The following is a 25,394-nucleotide window of genomic DNA, read 5'->3' as shown; positions in this document are numbered from 1 at the left end:
AGGAATAAAAAAAACCTCTTAATCTTATGATGTTGCTTCCTTTTTGTCCTTCAAGATACTTTTTGAATTCCACACGCATGAATCCGTGCAAAACCATGTTCATTTCCTTTTCACAGAAAAGATGTCAAAAAGATGTCTCCTTGTGGCACCAAAATAAGGTCTACTTCGTAATTAGTGCCAATTGAATGACCAATGAGTGCAGTGGAGAGTGTGTTGAATTCCAGGCTAGTTCCTCTGTTCTGTCCATAATTACAGGGTTATTACAGCCATGGCCTCAGTGGTTGACACAACGTGGGGAGGTGGAATTGATTTTTAAGTTGGTGGCTGTGTGCAAGGCAGTGTGTTGCAGTGTGGCTGTAATGGTTGTGTGAAGTGAACGAAAGGGAGGGGTGCACTGATAAAAAAAAAAAAAGGGATGGAGAGCAAGAGAGAGAGGGAGGGACGACTCGAGCGACTCTAGGGAAAGAATAAGCATTCATTTATGTTTCTTGGTGATTGTAGTGCTGCTACCACGCCAGAGTGAGAGCTGTTTTTTTTACAAATGATGGTAAGCTGCTCATTTTCTTCTCTTAAAAATATTTACTACATATCAGTTTACTGTCCAACACTTTTTTTTCTTAACATTAATCAACTGTTAATGAAATAAATTGACTTTTGTTTCACAGGGATATAAAGGGGGGTGTTGTGTATTTTTGTATTTTAGCTGAGGGCTAACTTTTCTGGGAAAGCAGGGGACCATTTTTTATTAAAGAAAAAGGATCAATGAGTTGGACATTATGGCTTTGGGTCATTAAGATGCACTTTATCATTCGGACAACCAGAGCTTAACTTTTCTCTTCACAGTCAACTACCTAATAGGAATAACCAGCTGTGAAACACACAGAAAGCATATTTATGGATGTTGTGATTAAATGTCATCTCCAGCAGAAAGTTAAATAAAAGGTTGACCTATATTAAGATTCAAGTTTACCTTTTACTTGGTATCCCTTCATTCTTAAATAGAGAGTGGCTGGAATATTTATAATGTTGTTGTTTTTGCCACAAGGTTGGAAATTGCCTATTACTGTTATTTCATGAAAGGGACAATGTGTGGCCTTCAGATAAAGTCAAAACGAGAAAGGCTCTCCCTGGTGTCATTGTCTGGTCTGTCGGTTCTGGGCCATGTGGAAACATGGCGTTGCAACATGGTGGACTCTGCATGTGGATAAGGACTCATTAAAAGCTAGTTTCAGGTGATTAGACACATAATATAGTTATGAATGTTATATTACATATCCCTCAAAAAACTACACACCTTAAATATAAAACTTTATATTGGTATCTATGAATGTATGTCCAATATATACTCTTTTTTTGCTCTGTTTTGGTCTCTACCGACTCCTGAGGAAAATATCTGGCCCTTTAGCAGCTAAATGTTCCACTATTTTCATCAGCTAGTCTCTAACTGTGTCTTTCCGTTGTTTGGTGCTGAGTTCTATGGTGAGTAAAGGGAGTTTTTAAGGCTTCTGTACTGAACAGGTGCCAGCTAAATCTAAAAAGGATGCTGTACCTTGAGAACGAATCAAATCAGTGAAGTTGCAGCCGGACACAAATTCACTATAAACCTCCGTAAAGCCGAGAGGAGCTGCAGATTCAGGTGATGAGTGTTCATCAGTGCGAACGAACCCTTTCACTTTGTCACATTTTCACATTACATGGTTACTGTAAAAATATTGATTATAGTCGTTTTGAGGTTTGTATTAGATTGGAGGGATGGTGTTGCAGTTTCCCTGCCCCTATAAGTCAGGGGGAGCAGGGAAAGAACATATGATGGGGAGCACCTACTTAAAAATAAATTAATAGGAAATCAAAATCTCCCTTTCAGCCCAATAATTTTATACAGTGCCTATTGTTTCTTTTTTTTCTGTCTTTAGGATTCTTGTTTTGTCTCTCTGGACAACAACTGAATTGTGGGGCGTAGGACTTGAACACAATGGAGAACAATACAACCATCTTTCAAGATGTCACTCAGGTTGTAAATCTGACAGAAATACCTCTGAACCCTCCTGAAGAGCAGGTCATAACAATATGTTTGATAATGCTCATCTGTATGGTTGGGATTGCTGGGAACGTCATGGTGGTGCTGGTTGTGCTGCGCACTAAACACATGGTGACCCCGACTAACTGCTACCTCGTCAGTCTGGCTGTCGCAGACCTCATTGTGCTCCTGGCTGCAGGGCTGCCGAATATCTCTGATGTTGTAGCCTTCTGGATATACGGATACTCAGGCTGCTTGTGCATAACTTATCTTCAGTACCTGGGCATCAACGTGTCGTCCTGCTCTATCACAGCCTTCACCATCGAAAGGTACATCGCTATTTGTCACTCCATAAAGGCACAATTCATATGCACCGTTTCCCGGGCCAAGAGGATCATAGCTGCCGTCTGGGTCTTCACCTCCCTCTACTGCATCATGTGGTTCTTCTTAGTGGACACAAACGAAACCGTCTACACCAACGGAGTGGTCGTCACATGCGGCTACCGAGTCTCCAGGAACTTCTACATGCCGATCTATTTCCTGGACTTCTCTTTGTTCTATGTGATCCCCCTCGTTGTGGCCATTGTCCTCTACGGTCTCATCGCCAGGATTTTGTTCATGAGCCCTTTGCCTTCGCACATGAGTGACGGAGGAGGGTCGGTTCACCAGGGTCACTCCAGGAGCACTAACCAGGGCAACAAGGGCAACAAGGGCAACAAGGGCAACAAGGGTGCGGTTTCTGCAAGGAAACAGGTAAAGTAAATGCTGACATGCAGTTTAGAGAATCGTCATGCGAAAACATTAAAAACGTATGAATGCATTCCGACTAAGTGTCTTTTTAGCTTGACCTCAATGTAAATGTGGTAAATGCAAACAAATATATAGTTTAGGTCACACTTTTCCAAATCTTAATTGTTCCCTCAAATGGATATTTTTTTTTGTTTAGAATCTAAATATCTCAACAACTATTGGATGTGTTTTACAGATATTCATGGTTCTCAAAGGATGAATCCCATGGATCCCACCTATTTATGTTAGTCTAGCTCCACCATGAGGTTGACTTTGTGATACAACTATTAGATGGGTTGCCATATAATTTGGTTCAGACATTCATGACCATTATGAACTGTAATAACTTGGTGATCCTCTGACTTTTCATCTAGCTCCATCATCAGGTCCAATACGTTGGTCAATGACCAAAAATACCTGCAAAACTAATGATATATCCATCCGCTTCAGCCGTACTTTGTGTACTAATTATCGTGCAAACATTATACCTCCTAAACATCCATTAAGCTGCCAGTATGATCCATCAGAGGTGCTGTTCGGATGGTATCATCCAAATTGAAATGGGATGCTGTGCGACAATTTATATAATGTCCCGGAAATCATCAATCTGACATTCACACGTCACATCTTGATTAGCCTGTGTGTAAGTGAGACACGGGTTGAACGTCTGTCTCAAGCTCTCTTTTCAAGTCTTTACACAACTCTTTCTCTCACTCATACAAGTGCAACACTACAAATCCAGAAGATACCGATTGAAACTGTGCATGTATTCCAATTATTGCATCGCCATCTTCTCTATGATGGCTCCCTTTTCACCCCACCCGTCAGTATTGTTTTTCCTACGAAATAGCCTGCTTCATAGCATTGTAATCGTTAGCATATTAGCATACCGATGTTAGCTATTCGTGGGTATACAACTTAACAGAGCCACCAGTACAACTGTAAACTCTTGTTGTTAGTAAATTATTAAATTGATAGGTTAGTAAATTACATCACATTGTTTTCTTGCTTCTCTGTCTCCTTCTCTGCATCAACAGATAACGAAGATGCTGGCTGTGGTGGTCGTCCTCTTCACCGTGCTCTGGATGCCTTATCGAACACTGGTGGTGGTCAACTCCTTTATCGACCCACCTTACCACAACACCTGGTTCTTGCTCTTCTGCCGTATTTGCATCTACACCAACAGTGCCATCAACCCCATCATTTACAACCTCATGTCTCAAAAGTTTCGCGTCGCGTTCAAAAAGCTCTGCAAGTGCAACTGGCAACACAAGGGGAAGGCGGCAGAGTACAATGTGCCGATGTATTACAGCGTGATAAAGGACGTATCCCATGAGAGCAATGACCTGGTCACAGAGCAGGAGGAGATGAGTGTCCAAACCCACAGAAGGTGTAACAAAACGGATGCTGACGCGAGCACTTTCAGCATTTCTTAATGAGTTTGTTGGCTTAAAAAATTAGGGAATTATTTGCAAAAATATTTACTGCCTCTGAGATCTGTAGATATTCCTCGCTTGCAGTGACAAATGTGTAGTTTGTGTTGTCGTAGGTGGGGTACTTTTGCATCAGTCTTGTAACTGTGTTACAAAAACAGTATGCGTTAGTGTACTTTGAAATGTTTGGAAAAACTCTACTTACCATTTTAGTGCACATAGAAAAACATAAAATCAATAACTGAGAGATGGACTTTTTATCTGACATGTGAAACGGATCCTGTTGATGCATATTTTGAATTTTGCCTTGAAACAATGTCCAGACTTTTGACTAGTACTGGTACTTGTTATGCTGCTGCTATATGGTTACACTGTCAGTGTGGATTGCACTGATGAACACACGGTCCAGATTTTGCCCCTTTTATTTATACTTATTTATTCATTTATCAACATCAACAGGGCAAGACAGTCACAAAGTACACACAGCAACTGGGAGGGAAAGAGTTTTAACTGTGACCATTTAATGCATTATATTATGTTCCAGCATCTACCAAACAATTTTGGTATTTAATCAAAAAGTTAAATTGGTGGACACCATCTAGGCGGAGCCAAAGAGCCATCTTTCCACGGATAAATAATCAAAATATTGATCAGAATAATTTATTTTTTGTAACCAGGCTGGCAGCAACACTTTTGTGTACATAAAAAGCTGTTCAATGGATTGTGATGACATTTTGGACTGATATTCACGGTTCCCAGATGATGAATCTTACCGATATACACTGGTAATCTGAAGTCTCCTCTAGCGCCACCATATACTGCATTTTTTTGAATTTGTAAGTGCTGGAACATTTACACCGTTATCTTTTTTTTTTTAATCATCATCATTATTTGGGGTATTTAATGCCGATTGTAGAGGGATGACAGCAGGAAATGAGGACCTTTTTATAAATCATTCAAATTTGGTGACATTGTGAAATTCCCAGAATAGCCCACCTTATTTTCACTGAAGGTCTAATTAGCCAGAGTAATTGAAAACACCTGTGTGGATGGGCAGGTCCATAAGTATAAGTCTTTTAAGTCTTAGTTAGTAGTAATTATGGTTTTCTTCATGTTTTCTCCTCTTCAAATCCTTAAAATTGTCACTGGATTTAGACTACAATCCCCCCCCTCCCAAAAAAAAGAAACAAAGACACTCCTCAGCCCATCCACTGAGATTATTCCAGAGGAACCTGCTGTGTGTGAAAAGTTTGTATCTTTAGATTTCTAGTCTTACGAACTGGGAGGCGGTAAATGAAAGCTCCCATCGGCCAAGCCAGAGGATGAAAAGAGTTTTCTTCTAATCGTCTTGTTGACAAACAACAAATCTGACAGCAAGTGCATTATGGGAACATATTTTGATGTTAATTGTTGCCAACAAGTTTGCTGCCTCTGTCGTCTTATTGCTGTTGTTTTCATCATCACTGTATGCCTCTGCATCTCAACACAGCCAACTCTCCTGCACTTAAAAAGCTCACCATCTGTTTAATATATTTATCTATTCTGTATATTGTATGTACTGTACATGTTCTTGTGTTTTTAAAATATTTTGGAAACAGGCTTTGTAGTTTTAAGTGGATAAACAAATAATTGTACAACCCTAATAAATGTATACATTCTCTTTATTCATGAGCATTTTGTGTGTCGAATTAAAATAAATATAAACGTTGTTCATCCAATTCCTTTTAGAGAATAGATTTACATAAACTTTCCCTGTAGCTCTAGCACACGTATTCATGCAGGATCAGAACAACCCTGAATAGAGAATAACAGATGGATCATTTCAAGGACACACTTATAATTCTCTTTTGTTCTGATTTGCGTTAATTTGCTTGTAACCTACTGTTTGTTTTGACACATCACACCTTTGTTTCCTGTTGTTGCTTTAAACTATAAGAACCATCAATTATACACCTTAGCATCTAAATAGCATGAATAACAATTATTGGCAAACCATATGTATAAGAAAATGTGATGGCTTTGTTTGTAGGGTGAGTCAATAATCAACCCTCTTGGTGTTTTGTACTGCGGTAGCCGTGCTCTCTGTCACGTATTGTGTAAAACATTGAAGTCCCTCTGGACACTGGGCCATCTGAATGGTGCTGATTCATTCTATATAAGGAGTTCTTGTGATGAAAGAGATGCCACAAAGGTCTGGTGGAGGAAAGAATCAGTGAAGGCAGAAATACACAGAGACCTACATCTAAAATGTTGCTTATGGCTCAACCAGACATTTATCATTTTTCTTTTCAGTGCTAGATGTGACAACATCTACATCAATCATGTATTTTTTTTTTCTCGTGATGTCCAATGCAGGATTGATTGTGGTTGCTGAGTATTATTGTTTACTTTGTCAGTCCTTCCTTTTGTGCAAAATGTAATATTCTTTTAAAGAGTCCATCAGAAAACTTTCCTTAAATTCCTGTAAATTAAACTTTTTCAAACGGTTAAAGTCTCAACACCTTACTTTGCTTTCACAGCATGATTGACCTCGCTTTGTCACTGAAAGAAACACACAAACAACAACAGTTATTTCAGACCAATTTTGTACGTCAATAACGAGTATTTCATTTGAAATTTAATTGAGAAAAGACTAAAGTGTCAAAAGATAGATTAGAAGGGAGAATACTTTTTATATATTTGACCAGCTCTTATTACATTGGCACAAAACAGTGAATTTCTGGAGCTACTGAAACAATATACAGGTGGCATTAACGAATTGTAATATTTGATTTCTTCCCGAGAGTGAGACGTCCACTCTATGTGAAATATGAAGCCACAGCAGCTGGTTAGCTTATAGCTTTGTAAGAGGACTGCTGTCCAAAAGTAGCCCATCACAATCTTTCTATCAGCACTGTGAAATTAATATATAATCAATATTAATATATATTTACTCTGACAGGGGCCACCCTGCCACCCAGTGAGTACCTTTGCTTATTTGATGATATAGTTTTGTTACTTAAACTTTTTGAATCAAATAGTCCCATCCTTATGAGAACATTGTTCCAACTTTTTTTATGATGTGATATCTTTGGCCCCTCTTTTATAACTTCTTCTAAACTATCTGAGGAAAACAAAAAGATAATTTAGATATGTGTTTGAGAAATTATCTAAATACTGCTCAATGTGGATCACAGATTAACACAATAAAGCAGCTATACCACACAGCTTTATTTAAAGATTGTGAATAAATCATACGAGTAGCAGATGGTATTATATATTTACATATTAGTTTTGATAATGGAGAACAAAAAGAGCTGTTCTTCTGTTAGAAGTAATAATGTATCCACTGCATCTGCAAGAGTTCTTGTCTAAAATTAGCACAAATAATCAAAGGGCAGCCAGTTTTTTAGTGGTTTCAGGAAAACCATTATGCTGTGGTATGAGACTTTATTATTTCTTGCACATTAATTATTAATTTTGTAGCACATCTAGTACATTTCCAGTACTCTCAAAGCCAAAGTTAACAAAAGTAGGTGTTAATAGGTTGAATATGCCTTAGTTACGCAATACATTTTTATTTTACTGAATAGTGTGTGAAAAGTGTTTTTGTTTTAGATTGTATTTTTCCTTAACCAAATTTAATTTTATTCATTAAATACACAACTGGAAAATAAAAAGCTAACAACTGGTTTGGATTCAAGAGCTGAGACCATATAAATGTTTTGAGTGCTGCAGCTTAATATCTTGTCAGTTATTGGTCGGTAGTGATATGATATACGTATACTGTATATACATGTGTGCTTCTCTTCTTTCTGAGATCACAAAATAAATATCTAAATAGTGTCACAAAATATATTTCTGCTTCTGTAAGTGATGAGGAATCACAAGTAGACAAGCCGCAGACGTTATGAACCACTTGTTAAATTATTGTATGCATACACTTTTAGTCATTTTTACAGTTAAATACCACAAAATGCCACAGAAAGGTAATGGCAGTTACTCAGAAAACCCATCTACAGTTCGTTAATATTGGATAACATTAGCAGTCAAAGTACAACTGTGGCAGCAATAACATTGAGAATGCTGAGCTGATCAATGGCGTGTTTTGTTTGTGAATTACTCTTTTCATTTTGAGGGAAAAGGTGTTATTAAATGATTTATTTTGTTCAAATGTCAATGATACAATCTCCTCTTATTGTACCTCTGATAGTCTGACTGGTTGTAATGTTGTTAAATAGGTACATTCTGAAAGGTTTTCCCAGCATAAGATTTGACAGCTGTATATTTTGACATGTCAAACCTGGAAATGTACTATGTAAATAATACAAATAAACACAAAATAATTTAAATGACTGACGGATAGAACAAAGCCATTATTAATATTAGTAATACATGTGCTTTCTTCTTCATCTGCTGAGAGAAATACCAATTAAAAGAATACTATAGCCGATTACATACTGCAGATGCCTTATAAATGGATAACAGCGTCCAATCTCAAGTCTTAGTTTGTCTAATTCCATTGCATGTATGTTGATAGCTATGTTTTATATTATAAACAAGAAAAACATCACACATATTTATTCTCTTTCTCACAGATTTTTTTTCCTCTAAAGAAAATGATGCTTTCCTTCCTAGCACAAGTCTGTCAAGGTTCAAATGAATAAGCGTCTCTCTCTGTTATTATACTGAACCATTGAGTATGGAAAGGTGTTGAATGCCTGGTGGCCTCTGGTGGCTCAAAACTCCCACTGCATGCCGTGCTTGGTGTTGCTCAGAGGAAAGGCTCCATCGCTCAGTGGTGCTGGTTTAAATGTCAGAACTGGATGCCGATAGTCAAGTATGTATGTCCCTTAGGTTTGGGATATGATCTTCAGTCTGTCAGGGACATTTCATCCCACTGCTAGAATCTGAAATAACAAATAAATAATATAGGCCCACAAGAAAATGTAAACAAAGAGTGAGACGTGCACTTGGAAGTACATTTATATTTAAGGCAGGTAAGCTAAACTCTTATTCATACAGACAGCCTCCTTCTATAATCTGCAGTTAAAAAGTGTATTGAAGCGGAGTGTGAAGGGGGGTAGGGGGGGGATTAATAATATAATAACAGCAGAGATCGTTATAACTGCAGGGACACTGAGCTGCAATGAGGTTGACAGAGCCGGTGAAATGGAGCTGTCTGGAAGAATGATATTCCTCTTGTGAGAAGCATAACCAGCTTGTCGTCCTTTCATCAGACATATATCAGACATATATATATTTCTAGTGTCTGCTTCAGGAAATCAAAGGAAAGTTGTGCTTTTTAAAAGATGAGACATCCGTAGTTATTCAATTTATTCTTAGAAACAAACGCTGACGGCTCTAGGGATGGCAACGTTGGTCTTTCAGTCCAGCGCTTTGCTCCAGACAGGAATATTTCCAGTTGAAATATTTCCACAAACTTTGAGACTTGATTTTGAGTGAACTGTTGGACGTTTGATGAAATCTGTTTCACACAGGATTAACTGTAAACCCTGAACTTTCCATTCAGCACCATAAACAAGTTAACATTTGAATATGTCCAAAACACTAATGTAAGATAAAAATGTATTATTATTATTATTATTTCACAAGCGTAAATATATAACCTTTTTTGCAGCAAAGTGATTCTTATTTTATTTTAGTTTGTCTATTGAGCTGAAATACATTTTAATGGAAGTAATGTATCTCTTTCTTAATAGAAAAGTATTGATGTAGCAAAACATTTAAGGTGTGAGAGTGGAGCAGAGAAGAATCCCTCCCCCCCCCCGGTCATATAAACTATACATTTACAGCACAGTATTGATGCTGCCTGAAATATGAAAACATATGGTTGATCGATTCTTGTGTGCGATTCTTTATGACATTTTTGATTGCAAAGCAGAAATTATTGATCACAACTGACCATTTCCCGTCTGTACATGAAATGTGTTTTAAGAACCATTAAAGCAAGGTTTTATTGCTCCCAGCAGACAGAATACATTGAATAAAATAAAATAAAATAAATTGGATGTCTCTCGCCACATTTCTGTCATTTAACAGCATGTGCTGAGAAAACAGACAGTATCTTATGTATTATAGGAAATAGATACATATATAAGTCTATAAGTCTGTCTGCCTATTTATAGCATCAAACCTATCAAATGAAGAACATGCATTACAATTCCAAATACTAAATAATATGTTGCCTTCATCAGGCAACAACAATACAGTAACTGACCACATGCAACATTGCACACTTTTGACATTTGTATGAAAAAGGGGACAAATTTGAGATATGGAGAGTCAGGCTTCTACGTAACACAGAGGAAGTATGCATGAACACTCTTGCAAGATTATCAATCTATTGGTTGCATAAACGATTATACAAGAAGCACTCCCATGATGTTCTGCTTCGCCTTATGCAGCAGTGACATGTACAAATGCAAATGCAATTAGATATAATTGTAGAAACATATGCAGAACCTATACCTCGCTTTTCTTACCATCTCGGCCCGTTTTAATCAATGAAATTTGTATAAATGTTTATTTTATATATCACACCGTCTCCATAGCTGCAAACTATATTTTTAATGAGTCTTAATGTAACATCTCAAACAGTAATATGGACTGAAACCCAAACAAGTACAATTTCAAAGTACACTGATAACCACAAATCAATATCAAAATGTTTGCCAAGATGAAAGCTTTGCACATCTAGTGAAGCATTCATTCACATGTTTCTTATAATGACCCACGTTTGTATGCTATATGCATACAAAGGGTCATTCAGACATGTATCAGGCACATATACAGCTGCACACACCACCACTTTAATCTACAGCACAAGATTAAAGCTCAGGCTGTCTCATAGCAACATCGGGCCTCTGATGCTGATAACCCCCTGATTATATATGACTGTATGTTAAAGGTTGAGCAGGATGGGGGGAAAATCAATACATCAGGAACTATACATTATATTGTCTCAAGTCTATATTTTCACATAGTCGTACTGTTTTGAGATGAGGAGACTCCGTTTGGGATTTAAGCTGTGATGATTTTATCTTTGAGCTCATACTGATAACGAGAATAAAAAAACATTCATATGAGAGTGAGTGTGGTGCTGGTGGGCCGTTGTGTGCCACAATTCAAGCTGCAATAATAGGTTTTGTTCTTGATGGCTGAAAAAAAAAAAAGTGTACTTATTCATTACGCTCTATAGTTTACGTCATGAGCTGTACATTTCGTACACACATCATTGCAATTTTGTTTCACCATTCTACGAAGCATTACATCACGGGATTGTTGGCTGAACGAAGTGTGAACTACTTCTTCGTACCATTGTGGGAGTTCATCGAGGGGATACAGTAAAGATAATGCCGGAGTTGCATCATCAACAGCAGAAGTAAAATCTCAAAGCCACCATGCTGGATGCTCTTTATTACCATGGTGGGTCTTTGGAGGTCTGCATCACACACACAGGTGAGGGGATCAGGGGCATTCGTGTCATTCACCTTCACCGCAGTTATGCCAGTGTTGTACCAGACTAGTGTGGTAAAGAGGGAGTGCGTCGTCGTCGTCAAACACAAAACACTTATTCTGAGCTAACCCTTCGTTTACTGGTCTGTCATTTAGGTCTGCGATTGGATCTGTCCCATAAATACAAATAATATGCCTAATAGCATCTATTTCAGTCCAGTATTCAAAAGTTGAACGTTATTAGTCTCTTCTTCTAAGCTGGTTTGCTTTGTCGAGGAAACGAAAGGTTGTCTTCTTATACACACTCTATAAAACAGACTTGGTTCATTTAGATCCGGATTCTTATACCTTTATGTATTAAACCTTGCGGGTAGTCTGATGTCTTAAGAACGGCTCTAGTTATTTTGTTTCCGGGCGTGGTTAATTCTCCCCCTTCACGCAGAGCATCTCAGTCTCTGAATAGCCCTTGGTAGAAGCCTATATAGGGCGCGGATCTCTAATTGTAAACCACCTTATTGGAGCTCTCTCTTCCATAACACCTCCTACACTGGAACTTAGAATAAGCCTTTTTTCAGCTACTTAGATTATGTTGTCTGTAAATGGTTTTCCCGCAGGTACTTACCCTTTTTAAGTCAGGCTAGATGTTGTCCATCAGGCATCTGGAGGAGGTCACAAAAACACGGAGTGCAACCTGGTTACTTTAGTTTTTACCCCAGTCTCACAATGGGAGTGGGTATTTATTTAGCAAAAAAGTTTTTACGAGTTTTCCTCTCCTTTTCAGGAAGTTACAAAAATTGAACTCAGCCAAAGAAGCGGTATAAGCAGCGAGCTACAACGAAAATACACCAACTTCTACTTCTAACTTCAACCTCTCTTGATCACCCTTTGTGAAAGGTTATTTATAGGGGAAATGCTCTCTGCAGGCCCCAGAAGCCTTTGTGCCTTATCAGATGTAACAGATGTGCTTTCTGAAGCAAAAGTCGGAAATGGGCCCCAGGAGCGTTTTAACATGTCTGTATGCCCGTATAAGTACAGTCTCAGAACCCATGACTGCTGTGCTGTGTTGTGCAAAACAACAACAAAAAAAGAAGAAAAAAAAGGAAAACAAAACAACAAAACAAAACTGTGTTGTAACTGTGTTGTGTTAGAAACAATGTATCGTCTTTTAACAACGTATGCACCGCGTAAATACAACAGGAGCTGAGCTGGAAGACAACGGTTTCGATTTAACAGTGAATCTATTTTTTTGTCCTAACCCAATAAAAATGATGTTTGAAAAAAAACTTACTGCTGTATAACCTGTTTTCCACAGGATATATTGTATTGTATTAAGTTTATCACCACATGATGTAGTGTAGATTTATTTCTTTAAGTAATGTGTCTTTAAGTAATGTGATTATTCTCATTCACGCTTATTTACATTCTCACCAGAGACTCTCTTCACATTTGATGAACGACAGACCATCTGATATACTAATACCTATAACTGTCATACATGTTCACATACAACATGGCTTTGATGGGCTTATTTGCCAGAGGCCCCACAGAGTCTACAATCGTGTGTGTATAAAGTATAGTTTAAATATAGTTATAGGATATGTTTTAATCATCATAGCTCTGTATGTCATAAATGGAATACACAAAAGCCTGGGAGACTTGTTCCCGTCTGTTTCACACTATTCCTAGAAAATTCAAGCATAAATTAACCTCAAACTCAAATATTTTAAAAAGATTAACAAACAACTAGTTACTTTAAAAAATCTGATTATTTATACCCTGCAAACTACAAAATACTTAAATTAATACATTAGGGTTTATTATGTATTACAATTCCCCAACAGAGTATACAGTTGCCAGCAGCAACATTAGTGATGCTTACACATTAATGTATCAATAATTATAATCCAGTGATATATTATTCTGAAACTTACTTTGAGAATATTTTACTGATACTACTTTTGATAGAGTAAGATTTTGAATGCAGGACATTTACTTGCAACAAAGTGCTTTGCACGGTGGCATAATGTGAGTACATCACAAGTATTGAGTAATTTACGTGCTGAGGTCACAAAGTTGAAACACTGATAACTCCGACTGTCCAATTTAAAATGAACGCACCATCTAATATAGTTCTGCCCGCCCATTTGAAGTCACATGACGCACTAGCGTCGATTGCAATGGTCCCTGACAGCTGCCAATCTTACACTCACCACGTGGTTGATAATAACATGGGTGGGCTCGAGGGGGCGATGGTGGACTGTCAGAGGCGGTTCGGAAGTATGTAACTAGTCACGCATTAATGAAGTTGAGTAATGATTCACCACGCCGGTTTAAACGTTAAAGTGTACGTTAGAGAAACTGCGTCGGTGTAACGGAACACCGGAGCTCGACAGGTGAACTTTGTTTGGTCGTCGACGCGTAGAGAGAGAGAGAGACGTCGGCTAGTTTAGCTTTAGTGACACGGTTAGCAGGAAGAAAGGTCCTCGGGAGACGAGGAGAGCCCGCCTGTGCTCATGGCTGCCCTCGGTAACTCCGGGGCCGCTTCCAGCCCGATGGTGGTCCTGGCCCCGAAGACGAAAACTAAAAAGAAACATTTCGTGCAGCAGAAGGTGAAAGTGTTTCGAGCTAGCGACCCCGTCCTTAGCGTCTTCATGTGGGGCGTCAATCACTCGGTGAGTCACTCGGAAGCTCCGTGAACGTGTCAACGCAGCTAGCTTAGTGAGCAGCTAGCGTTAGCAAGTGAGCCAGGTGGTGGAGTTTTAATATACTAACTCATATTTGATTATACACGTAATTGTCACCCCTGCACACCTGTTTACTGTTTTTTCGTTTACAGCTTTTAAAATGCTAAATACATGTATGTGGACTTTGGTAACAGCTGTTTAAATTAAGTAAGGGGACTATGCTAAAATATAAATAGTACTAATGTCTCGGCTTTATATTGAATCTGATGGTCGAAGTAATGCTTATCTTATATTAAGTGCAGTGATGTAGCGTTAACTTACTAGCTACGCTTACAACTGTACTTTACTGCACTAACTTACTTGAGTATTTCTGTTTGTCCTACGTTATACTCTCCCAATGTTGTACTTTTTACTCCACTACATATATTTGAAATCATTAGCTACCAGTTACTTTGAGATTCAGATTATTAATGCAAAACATTAATGGATTAGTAAATTACATTATAGTGTATTGTCAAGGATTAAGCTACCCAGCAGTGTAGGAAGTAGATGCAATTCCACCTTTTCCAGCTATAACAATAACGTGATGCTCGCATTGATGCATCAATAAACATAATCTAGTGATATCATTTGTATTATTCAGAAATAAGTAATTTATTATTTTTATCTTTTTAAGTATATGTTTGAATGTAGAACTTCTGCTTGTAACGGAGCATATTTAATATGTGATATTGCTAGTTTTACTTAAAGATCTAAGAACATCTTGACCCACTGAACAAGTGTAACGTTACTAATAGATGTTTGTTGCAGCCCTATTTTAGACCCTAACGCAGGCTCATATATTTGTTGTTTTGGCATTTACCTATCTTTCAGATCAATGATCTCAACCAGGTGCCTGTTCCTGTCATGCTGCTACCTGATGACTTTAAAGCCAACACTAAGATCAAAGTCAACAACCACCTCTTTAACAAGTAAGACACAGACATAAATTGTCAGACTGAAGCAGGATTGGTTCAAATCTAAATAACTTATTAAATATGCCAGACACTGTCTTGTCTCTCGTTATGCCAAACTTGCAGAAGATCGTGAACAGATAACAAAGTCCTGAAGTCTGTTGGACTGTACATTTGGAAGATTGTTTAAGAATTTGTAAAGGGCATGTGAAATATCTATTTGTGTCTTCAGCCAGCTTCTTCTCCTTTTGCAGAGAAAATCTTCCAGGACATTTCAAGTTCAAAGAATACTGTCCTCAGGTCTTCCGAAATCTAAGGGAACGGTTTGGCATTGAGGATCTAGACTATCAGGTATGTAATGAACTGAGATATATATATATATATATATATATATATATATATATATATATATATATATATATATATATATATATATACCCTATATGTTTTGGAATGTATGTAATGTCCATTTGTTGTGTATTTAGAAAATATTCTTTTTTCAGTATTCAGATTTAATCTAATAATCTCTACACTTAGCTGTTGGCTTCATGTTCTCCAGGTTTCGTTGACCCGCAGCCCCCCTGTGAGGAGTGTGGAGGACCAGGGAGAGGGTCTGCTCCTCAACTCCTACGACCGAACGCTGGTCATCAAGCAAATCTCCAGCGAGGATGTTGCAGACATGCACAGCATCCTGTCAGAGTATCACCAGGTAAGGTCTGATGACTAAAGGAAAAGTCTGGCGATATTCTATATATTTCTTTCTGTCAACAAATCTCTTTTTAAAGCCCAACATCTAATAGTGTGTTAGTGCACCTCTCAATACTTTTAAGACTTTCTTGCCATGTATGTGGTCCTATACTGTAAATCTTTAAAAAACTAATTTCAACTAATTTCATCTCTGACTGGGGCAATACATTGAACTAATTTATCCTATTTTTAAAGCTGCCATAGTTTAGGTGACAGTCGTGATTCCTGTTGGCTCTCTGACTGGCTCTCTCGTATGTGACTGTAACAGTTGCCTCTACAAGAGTGTCAAACTGAAAGGTTTCTGAGCCCTGATTTGCCCTCTCAGTTTATGTTTGTTGATGAGGTGTTATCTGGTCACAAGAGATGAAGCCTCGAGGGGAGTCAGCTGAAAAGTCTGCAAAGTCTGCTCTCTGTCTCGTACATCTGCTCCGTCTCTGCTGAAAATGATGTAAACTCATAAGGTGTAACCTACTCTATATTTTTTAATATGCGTAACAATGACAGCTGTGGCTCAGGTATTGTTCAATAAATATGACATTTCAATCATGTCTTAGATTTTTTTCTTTCAAGATGCAGAAAAACTATTTGAAGTAATGAATCGTCCTCAAGCTTATTTTAAGGTCGGCCCTAGTTTCATTGTTAAAAAAGCTTCTGCAAACAGCTATGTGTTTTTAATAGCCTTGTTACTAAGTAAATAAGTTCAGTTTTGGTCTTCTCATTGGATTCGGTGATATTAAGAAAAATGTGGAATATTGCCAGTGAGCTTTGAATGTTCCTTTTTAACATTCAAAGCTCACACATAACCTGGATTTCTTAATGCATTGTAAGATTATGTGTTAATATCGTTCATTGAATTTAAATCTGGACCCAGAACTGTCAGAGAGATTTGGTGTAAGTCATAATTGTTGCTGCAGAGAAACTCCCGATGAGCATCTTAAATCTGAAACCCTCCTCGCCGTCCGCCTTTTGTTAATTTAATCTTCCCCTGAGTCGTTTATTAAAGGTTTGCTTGTCAAGCTCTAGACATGGTAACATCACTATTGCGGTGGAGGAAGAAATGTATTCTTGGATGCATCGCCAGTCTCTCTTGAAGAGATCCAGGCACAGATAAAGGAAAAATACATTTAATGTGCAGAAAAAACAGGATTCTGAACATGAATACAACTATCGTCTCATTAAAGATATCGTGGAGTAATGTCTGCCTGAGCAGAGATTGAAGTAATGTGTTGTAATCTGAGCGTCTCCTTGCTTCGTTGACATAGCCGTGGCAGCCTTTACGTCCACCCTCCGGTTCCCTCTCAAGTAAACACTGTTAGTTTTGTGAGCACGTTTGCTGTAGTTTGCACTGTTAGCACCGCCACCACTGACATGTTGAGAGCCGTTGGGAGGCAATCAAAATGCTCCCAATCTCTTATCTTGCTTCTTTACGTATTCTAACAGTGGATGTTGTGCCACAAATTGTGCATTATTTTCAAGGAAAGATCTGTTAGACTCTCGATGTTTTGCAACAGCAAAGTGCCTTGAGGGAACATCTCTACAGCAGAAGCATGCTGATTCATTGATGTGTTTAATTATGTGAAACCACAGATTCTTACTTGAAAGTTGACTTTCTGCAAGTTGAACTCTCTGAAGCAGAACAGTAAGTGAGTGGATCACTCCTCAGCAGAAGGAATTGGGTAACAACCCCAGGGTCCTCTCACCCGTCCCCCTCCAAAACCCTCTGAACACCCTTTCAGAGTGAGAACCACCAGCCGAGTGAGACAAGACACACGGAGCAACTGTCTGTCAGAGGTTGAAAACGCAGTAATCGGAAACTTAAAACTCATTTCTCCACGTTTTTACGGACACAGCAAAACTCTGACTGCAGCAAAGCTAGTCATGAAATCACTGGGGAAAGCGGGTAGTAAAAAATAACACTGCGTCCATTGTTGCAGAATCTTGTGTCGCAGTAACCACGCACTTTGTCACTGTATGTATTGTTTGACGGTATGTTCCAGAGAAAGCATTATTTTTGTACAGGATGCTTATTGACTATAACAGGAGAAGTCTATATTATTTATTTGTGAATAAGGGCAGCTTATATCAAGTGAATCAGAACATTTAGCTTTTGATCAGGATGCTGCTACAGGCACAATTTTATTTCACTTTTCTTATTTTTTTGGCAATGCTGGGAAATGTAACCCCGCAGTTTACATATGTCTTCTATATGTTACTAATATTGAATTCCTAAATTATTATTAGGAATCATTACAAATATGCTGTGTTTTTAAATTGGCACATAGTCACTGAGAAAAATCTAGTTATGCATTAAGATGAATCAATAATCGTTTTATAATCTCATCGTACCCCTTTAAAACAGAATCAAATCAAATCGTGAGGGCCTGAGATTCCCACCCCTACATCACACACACTGAGCCACTTCCTGTCTGCTTCACTGAGCTGTATAAAGCTTCACATCCACGCCACTGAGTGTCCTACTTACAGAATATTCTCTTTAACCTTTGTTTGAGTTCCTAAAATGAGCACTTCCTAGGGGATTCTTTTTAATTTTTCTGTCTCATAGTCGAGACTACAATAGGACTATTTCTAGATTTATACGTCTTTCCAGGAGCAGCAATGTGGTGCAGTTAGTAGGATTGAAAACATCTGTCCGGCTGTAGTGTGCTTGAGATGCAAACCGAACCTGACCACTGACCTCCCTGTGGGGAAACTGACTGGGAATACAAACAAACCAAACCCTCTCTTCATCAAGGGTACAGCACTGCGGTGCGTAGAGAACCAACACTGTTATACGAGTGTTGGTTTGTTGGAGATATGCAAATGACCACGTCAACACATCTCTGTGCATGTCGATAGGAGAGTGCATAAAGAGAGATAAGCGTGATGTGGCATACGTTCGCCTCTTATTTTGTTTGTTTTGTGGTTTCATTGCACATTTATCATGCTTGTGTGCCCGATACTTCAGGTCTCACTTCAGGCTAAACATGCTACTGAGTAAACTTCTGGCTGCTTTGTTGGAATGTGTAGCCTGTGGTTACGCAGCCTACATAGAACTGGGAGGGAGATGAGGAATAATGGCGGTTCAGTGTTTGTTTTTTATTCGCTTGGGCCTGAATTAACTCTTTGTTATTAGAACACAGTTTCCCTCATTCATCATGACAGTTTGCAGTTTCCGTGTATTGCATTGGACAGACAGACAGTTTGCAGTATTGCATTGGTTTTCTTGTCAACATTTAGTTTCAGCGTTGCATGCTGAACAACATTTTCATATTTGGTGAAATACTAAATTATTTAGATATTTGTTTATCAGCTGCAGAATAACTGCATATTGAGCTGTTGTACTAAAACATTTGGGCCAGTCATGATGGCTTTATCATTGTTGGAGTTTTGGTATTCAGGCATTATGTGGATGAATTTGCGTGTTGAGGATCAGGTTTTGTGGTTTCTAGCAGGTGTATAGTTCCAGCCTTTCAAACTAAAATGTTCCCTTTTTTGTTTTTGCACTTCCTAATTATATGACTGAGTCGGAAGGCCAAACAGAGTTATGCTCACATACAGAGATTATAGATAGAAACGTTGCAATTTATCTATTTGTAAAAACATATTTAGAATTAAACATACGGCTATTATATGGCTTTAAAAAAACTTAAACTGAAATAATTCATAGTGCTGATTGAGTTTAGTTTTTGAAACCGAATGTAATTTTATATCTATATTAATAACAAAGGACATCCTCCTGAAGTCACTTCATTGCAATTATTCCTGGACAATATTGCCATGAAGTTGTCCTGTTCCTTAGACTGAAAAAGTCTTAAAGGGACAGCTACCTTGGGATCAATGATTTTAGAAAAATATCATCTCATAGTATAGTACTTTTCATATTAGGGCTGTCAAAATTGGCCAAAATGTACGTTTGAATATTCGGAAATAAAAACCACAAAGGTGCAAACGATTTGAATATAATTTTACTACAAATTTAACCACAAAAACAACTAGAATTCCTGATGCGTGGACAAAAAAAATTATACATGATTTCAGTATTCGCTGGGGCTCCTGGATTATTATGAGGGGATGGAACCCAGCACGCTGTGGTGCTGAGTGTTTTTCTCCTGGTAGAGGCGCCTTGCAGTTAGACAATTAAAATAAAATATCAATCCTCAAAACAAAACTGTATTCTGTAGAGTGACGTCTACACATCCTGCCCAGTTTGTTTCAGGGGACTCTGATTGAGGTCAGTCTGAAGTCTATTTTAACTGACCTGAGCTCAGTTTAAAGGCCAACCTTGATACACTCGGTAATTGCGTGACCTCTAAATGTGACCACATTTATATGCCTTTTACCTTTGAATCTTTTACTGTTTGTATGTTAAACATTGAGACTGCTCTTGACAACAGTATTCCGCCCTCTGCTCCTGCCATGCAAATTCACCGTAGTTTCCTCTCTGCAGCACATAGTGAAGTGTCATGGCAGCACCCTGCTGCCTCAGTTCCTGGGTATGTACCGTGTGAGCGTGGACAGCGAGGAGACCTACCTGATCGTCATGAGGAACATGTTCAGCCACAGACTGGTCGTTCACAGGAAGTACGACCTGAAGGTGAGGGGGAAGTTCACAACAGTTAATCACACATCCCACTTCTCATGTCTGGTTCACAAACCAATGAGCAAGTTGTATACAAATGAGTTTTCTCTAGCGTGGCCTTTAGATGCACAGTAAGTAAGGCAATTCACACCTTATTGCTTTCAGAACAGAAGCAACGTTATACTCTGTTTTTGTATATGAATAAAAACCCTTATTTTTGTAGCGCGTTTTATTCAAGAAATGCAGCACAAAGTGCTTCATAATGAAGGAAAAAAAAAGACTTGAATGAACATAGAAAAGGGGATAGACTGCCATTATTAATGGAAAATAAGACAAATAAAATACAATTTGATTAAAATGAATAGACTACTTAACATAAGGGGGACATGAGAGCCTTTGAATAATAATGATATTTAATATATTATATTTGCAGCATGCACGTCTACATCAACAAACGCTGCAGCAGCATCAAAGGGTCTCATTCCTTTATTCTGTTCTTCTCTTTTCAGTGACAAAGGCAAAACGTATCTTGCCTCTTTATTTATAACTATTTGTTCTTGCAGGGCTCTCTGGTGGCTCGTGAAGCAAGTGACAAAGAAAGGGTAAAAGTAACATCTCGTCTACTTTTTTTTTTTTTGTCATGATGTGCTGTCTCTTTTTTTTCCCATGTGTCCTGCTAAATATGTTTTATTTCTAAAGGGAAAAGAACTCCCTACCTTTAAGGACATGGACTTCAGGAACAATATGCAGAAGGTGTATGTGACGGATGAGCAGAAGGAGAAGTTCATGGAGAAACTCCACAAAGATGTGGAGGTAGGTGACCCGTTAAATGTGAAGCTTCCCTGTTGTTGCACCATTCTGCCACAAAGTGTCAGCATCGGCACAAGAACTGCATTTCTGTTGCTCTGGGAGAGGAGTGCTGGCACTTCAATGATAACAAACTGAATATGTTTGGTGTTTCACAGATCAAACACGGTATTTGAAGACATCACCATGGGTACAGACAGGAAGCTTATTAGGGGCATTATTTTACTGCTATTGAAAGACCAAATGATTGACTGTTGAATGAAGAAGAAAACCGGCAGATGAATAGATAATAGAATTGCACCCCTAACATAAACAATACAGGTTCCTATCTGTGAACGCATTTTTATTATCAGTAAATCAGTGCTTTTGGTCAGGAAAAACTCTCCTCACAATTTAGACCAATAGTTCAAACTTCAATTTCAACATTTGAGGAGTTGGAAGCTGATAATTCTGGTTATATTTGCTGAAGAAATTAAAAAAAAATATTGATTATCAAAATAATTTCCAGTTTTATCTTCTATCTCCATCTTACAGTAAATCCATGCTTTCTGTAAACCTTCTTGACAAATGTGTTCCACTGTAGTTCCTGGTGAGGCTGAAGATCATGGACTACAGCCTGCTGCTCGGTATCCACGATGTGGGTCGAGCTGAACGGGATGAAGAGGAGGGCGAGGAGATTTTCAACGAGGAAGATCCAGAGGCGGAGAACGGCCTGGCTCCGGGCGCTACGGTGGGCTCGTATGGCACCTCTCCAGAGGGAATCGCTGGTTACATGTCCTGCTGCAAACCTCTGGGGCCCGGGGAGTTCGACCCCTATGTGGACGTGTACGCCCTCGGGAGCTGTCCAGGTGAATACTTGGTTTAGGCCATAAAATGAGAATTCTTAAACTAAATTGTGATGTTTGGAAAAAGAAAACTTGTGTTGGGCAGCGATGCACTGATCTGACTTTCTCTCTCCCGATACTGATCTTAATACTTGTTTGTGTTAAATGTTCTTCTGAAGTCTTCTACATATGTCATCAGATCATCTGAGAAATGAAAGCGATAAAGTTTTAGAGGCTTTGATATTGATTTCTCACTAAGGCGCTTCAATCGTCGTGATTGTTGACACACTTCACAATACTGTCAATACAAGCCCAATATCAGAACCCTGATTTGTTCTTTAATCTCAGGAGCCCCTCAGAGGGAGGTCTATTTCATGGGCCTGATTGACGTACTTACTCAGTACGACACCAAGAAGAAAGCCGCTCATGCAGCAAAAACTGTCAAACACGGGGTGAGTGGCGCGAGAGAGGAAGGAAAGTGGCTCCTGCGTCTGCTGTCTGCTCTCATGTCTTGAGTTGTACAATGTATATACAGATGATGTTGTTGACCCTTCTTTACTTTTCTCATTTGCCCTTTGTTTCCACCCTTCTGTTGCAGGCCGGTGCTGAAATCTCCACAGTCCACCCTGAGCAGTATGCCAAACGATTTCGCGACTTCATCTTTAACATCTTTGCTTAACACGAGGATACGAGCGCTGCCATAAGTCGCTCCAACTGAGCGCTATTTTTACCATTGACCAAAAATAGTATGCACACACGGATCATTATTTAAACGTGGTGACCTGAGATGAGACAACTTGCATTGTAGCAACATAATGTACTACTTGTGATGCATTTATTTATTTTTAAGATTTAAGATGCATTTCTTATAGATATCAAGCAGTCTTTAAAGGGTTAACTCTGGAGCATTAGGGTACATGGATACAAACTGCTGTTGATCAGTGTTAGACCGCATCACCGTGAGATCAAATACTAGTTTTCTTTTTTTGTCACCTTCTTCTGATTTCCCTGGCATGAACTAAAACTTACATGTTGGGATGTGTGCTTATTTGCTTACTTGACAAAAGTTAATTTGGGATAATAATATCACTCGTGTGTCTGTTAAAGGTTCCCTGTGGAGTTTTTGACATCTAGTAGCGTCATTTCCTTGAGCGGGTCCTTGTTTTCTTTCTTGTGGACGCTTGTACACAATCCACTGCGCAGCCAACGGTGTCCCACTGATCTGTACGTGGCGGTAACACCGAGCTGTGGAAAAGAAGAAGAAGAAGAATACTGCTAGCCAGTGAACGTGGATGCTGGATTTAAAATCTCAGCTTTGAAAATGTTTTATGAGGGGAAATGTTTTCAACATGCTTCTTGGACCGTTAGGAAAGAAACAGTATGTTTTTCAGTGAATCTAAACACAACTTTTGTTTAGGGCTGGGCAATATATCGATATTATATTGGTATCCGGATATGAGACGAAATATTGTCTTCGGTTTTGAAACTCGAAATATGGCATGAATGTGATGTAATTTTATGAACATACCAGACAGTTCTATTAGATGCCTTCAACCTCACATTACTGATTATTAATAAATAATCTAATTGTGTAAATATTTTATAAAAGCACCCGTGGTGAACTTTAAAATATTGTTGCACTATTAATATCGAGGTATTTGGTCAAAACTATTGTGATAATTCGTATTGCCCAGCCCTACTTTAGTTTGTTTACAGGAACACTCCACAATGTGAAGCTATAGGAGGACCAGGAGACAGTTAGCTTTGCTTAGCGTAAAGACCGGAATCAGAGCTGCTGAGATATTATGCATACAACTTATGGTTTTTATTCAGCTTAAATGAGAACATTTTAATTTGTGATCTTTTGAGGTGCTGTTTGACAGCTTTTGTTATCCTAACAGATCCAGGGTTAACATCTGTTAAGCCTGGTTTCCAATCTTAATGCTAAGCTAAGCTAACCGGCTGCTGGCTGTAGCCTTGTATTGGTATCGATCTGTGAGGAAGCAAATAACCCTAGCTCCCAAAACTTTATACTATTCCTTACATCCTAGAATATCCTTTCGATGGAAATGGGTATTGAAACAACAATTTGTAGTCTAAACTCTACACTTGAGAAATAATATTATGTATCTATTGAAGCAGGCCATTTGAATGTTTAGAACGCCAAACGTGTGAGATCGAAGATTTATTGTTGCATTTTGCAAACAATTAAAGCAACTCTGCTGGGACAGGTAAATAAAACTCAATTTGAATCAATCAGATATGATTATTTCAAAGTCTACACAATGTTAAAGAAAGTGCAAAGCCTCTTCAATTGAAATGGTAAAGATGCGGTGTTTGAATTGGAGAGCACATCAAATAGTTTAGCCTGTAAACGTGTTTGGCTGCACTGCATCTCTTGGCTACCAGAGACTGTGTGTGTGTGTGTGTGGGGGGGGGGGGGTCAGCTGGGCCTGCATTAATCAACTGACTTGTCCACATTTTAGGATCAGTCCTGCCTTTTTTTTAATGAAATACCTTCATGTGTAAGTCTTTATCGCAATACTTCCTGAGAATGAGCCCATCCATCATTGTATTGGACAGACTCCTTTTTGAATGTGATGTAGTGTTTTGTGCATTAAAATGGCAAATGTGCATCGTGAAAGGACACTACTTTGACAAATGTAGCAGTAGACCTTCACTGTCTGTGTATCGTAATGACATTTGAGACTTAGTGACCGGGTTACCTTGTAAAACATTCTTGACAATAACACTACATGTCAGTAGCTTCTGCAGTCGTACCATGACGAGCATTCCTTCACTGGCCCGGCGGCGGAGCTACAGTCCACTCTGTGATGCCTCATCTACTCGGCACATGTATTTTTGCAAATCAGCTTTTGGACCAAAATATATTTTGCAAAGAAAGTGTTTATCTTGTTGTTTTTTGGAACACGCCTGTGTGATGATTCTGCCCATTTATAAACTGATGTATTTTCCTGCTGTTGCTGATCTTGCTGTCATCCAACATTTCAGTTCAGACAGAAATATCAGATTAATTACATTTTCTACAAACATTTATGGTCCCCCGACAACAAATCCTGCCGTCATTGGTGATCTTCTGACC

At 38.6% G+C, this 25,394-nt stretch overlaps 2 protein-coding genes across 2 annotated transcripts; both read left to right on the top strand.

The window, feature by feature from the left end:
- The first annotated feature begins 1,972 nt into the window (after positions 1-1,972).
- LOC117733669 (thyrotropin-releasing hormone receptor-like) lies at positions 1,973-4,242 on the top strand. Its single transcript, XM_034537467.1, has 2 exons — positions 1,973-2,770; positions 3,844-4,242. Exons 1-2 carry the CDS (start codon positions 1,973-1,975, stop codon positions 4,240-4,242), a joined length of 1,197 nt encoding a protein of 398 aa, XP_034393358.1.
- Positions 4,243-13,910: 9,668 nt separating this feature from the next.
- pip4k2ca (phosphatidylinositol-5-phosphate 4-kinase, type II, gamma a) lies at positions 13,911-25,198 on the top strand. Its single transcript, XM_034537208.1, has 10 exons — positions 13,911-14,369; positions 15,255-15,352; positions 15,589-15,685; positions 15,894-16,043; positions 20,529-20,675; positions 21,224-21,262; positions 21,360-21,473; positions 22,051-22,315; positions 22,640-22,743; positions 22,890-25,198. Exons 1-10 carry the CDS (start codon positions 14,211-14,213, stop codon positions 22,968-22,970), a joined length of 1,254 nt encoding a protein of 417 aa, XP_034393099.1. The 5' UTR covers positions 13,911-14,210; the 3' UTR covers positions 22,971-25,198.
- The last annotated feature ends 196 nt before the right edge of the window (positions 25,199-25,394 follow it).

This window comes from Cyclopterus lumpus, chromosome 7 (assembly GCF_009769545.1).
Source record: "Cyclopterus lumpus isolate fCycLum1 chromosome 7, fCycLum1.pri, whole genome shotgun sequence".
NCBI lineage: Eukaryota > Metazoa > Chordata > Actinopteri > Perciformes > Cyclopteridae > Cyclopterus > Cyclopterus lumpus.
Note: the sequence above shows the minus strand (reverse complement) of the source record. Positions and strands in the feature narration are given on the sequence as shown.

Bases quoted from the DNA above. Each gene is read 5' to 3' on its own strand.
- LOC117733669 (XM_034537467.1), top strand. From the start codon at position 1,973: ATGGAGAACAATACAACCATCTTTCAAGATGTCACTCAGGTTGTAAAT. The intron at 2,771-3,843 runs GTAAAGTAAATG...CTGCATCAACAG, and splicing joins CGGTTTCTGCAAGGAAACAG to ATAACGAAGATGCTGGCTGT.
- pip4k2ca (XM_034537208.1), top strand. From the start codon at position 14,211: ATGGCTGCCCTCGGTAACTCCGGGGCCGCTTCCAGCCCGATGGTGGTC. The intron at 16,044-20,528 runs GTAAGGTCTGAT...TCCTCTCTGCAG, and splicing joins TCCTGTCAGAGTATCACCAG to CACATAGTGAAGTGTCATGG. The intron at 20,676-21,223 runs GTGAGGGGGAAG...TTGTTCTTGCAG, and splicing joins ACAGGAAGTACGACCTGAAG to GGCTCTCTGGTGGCTCGTGA.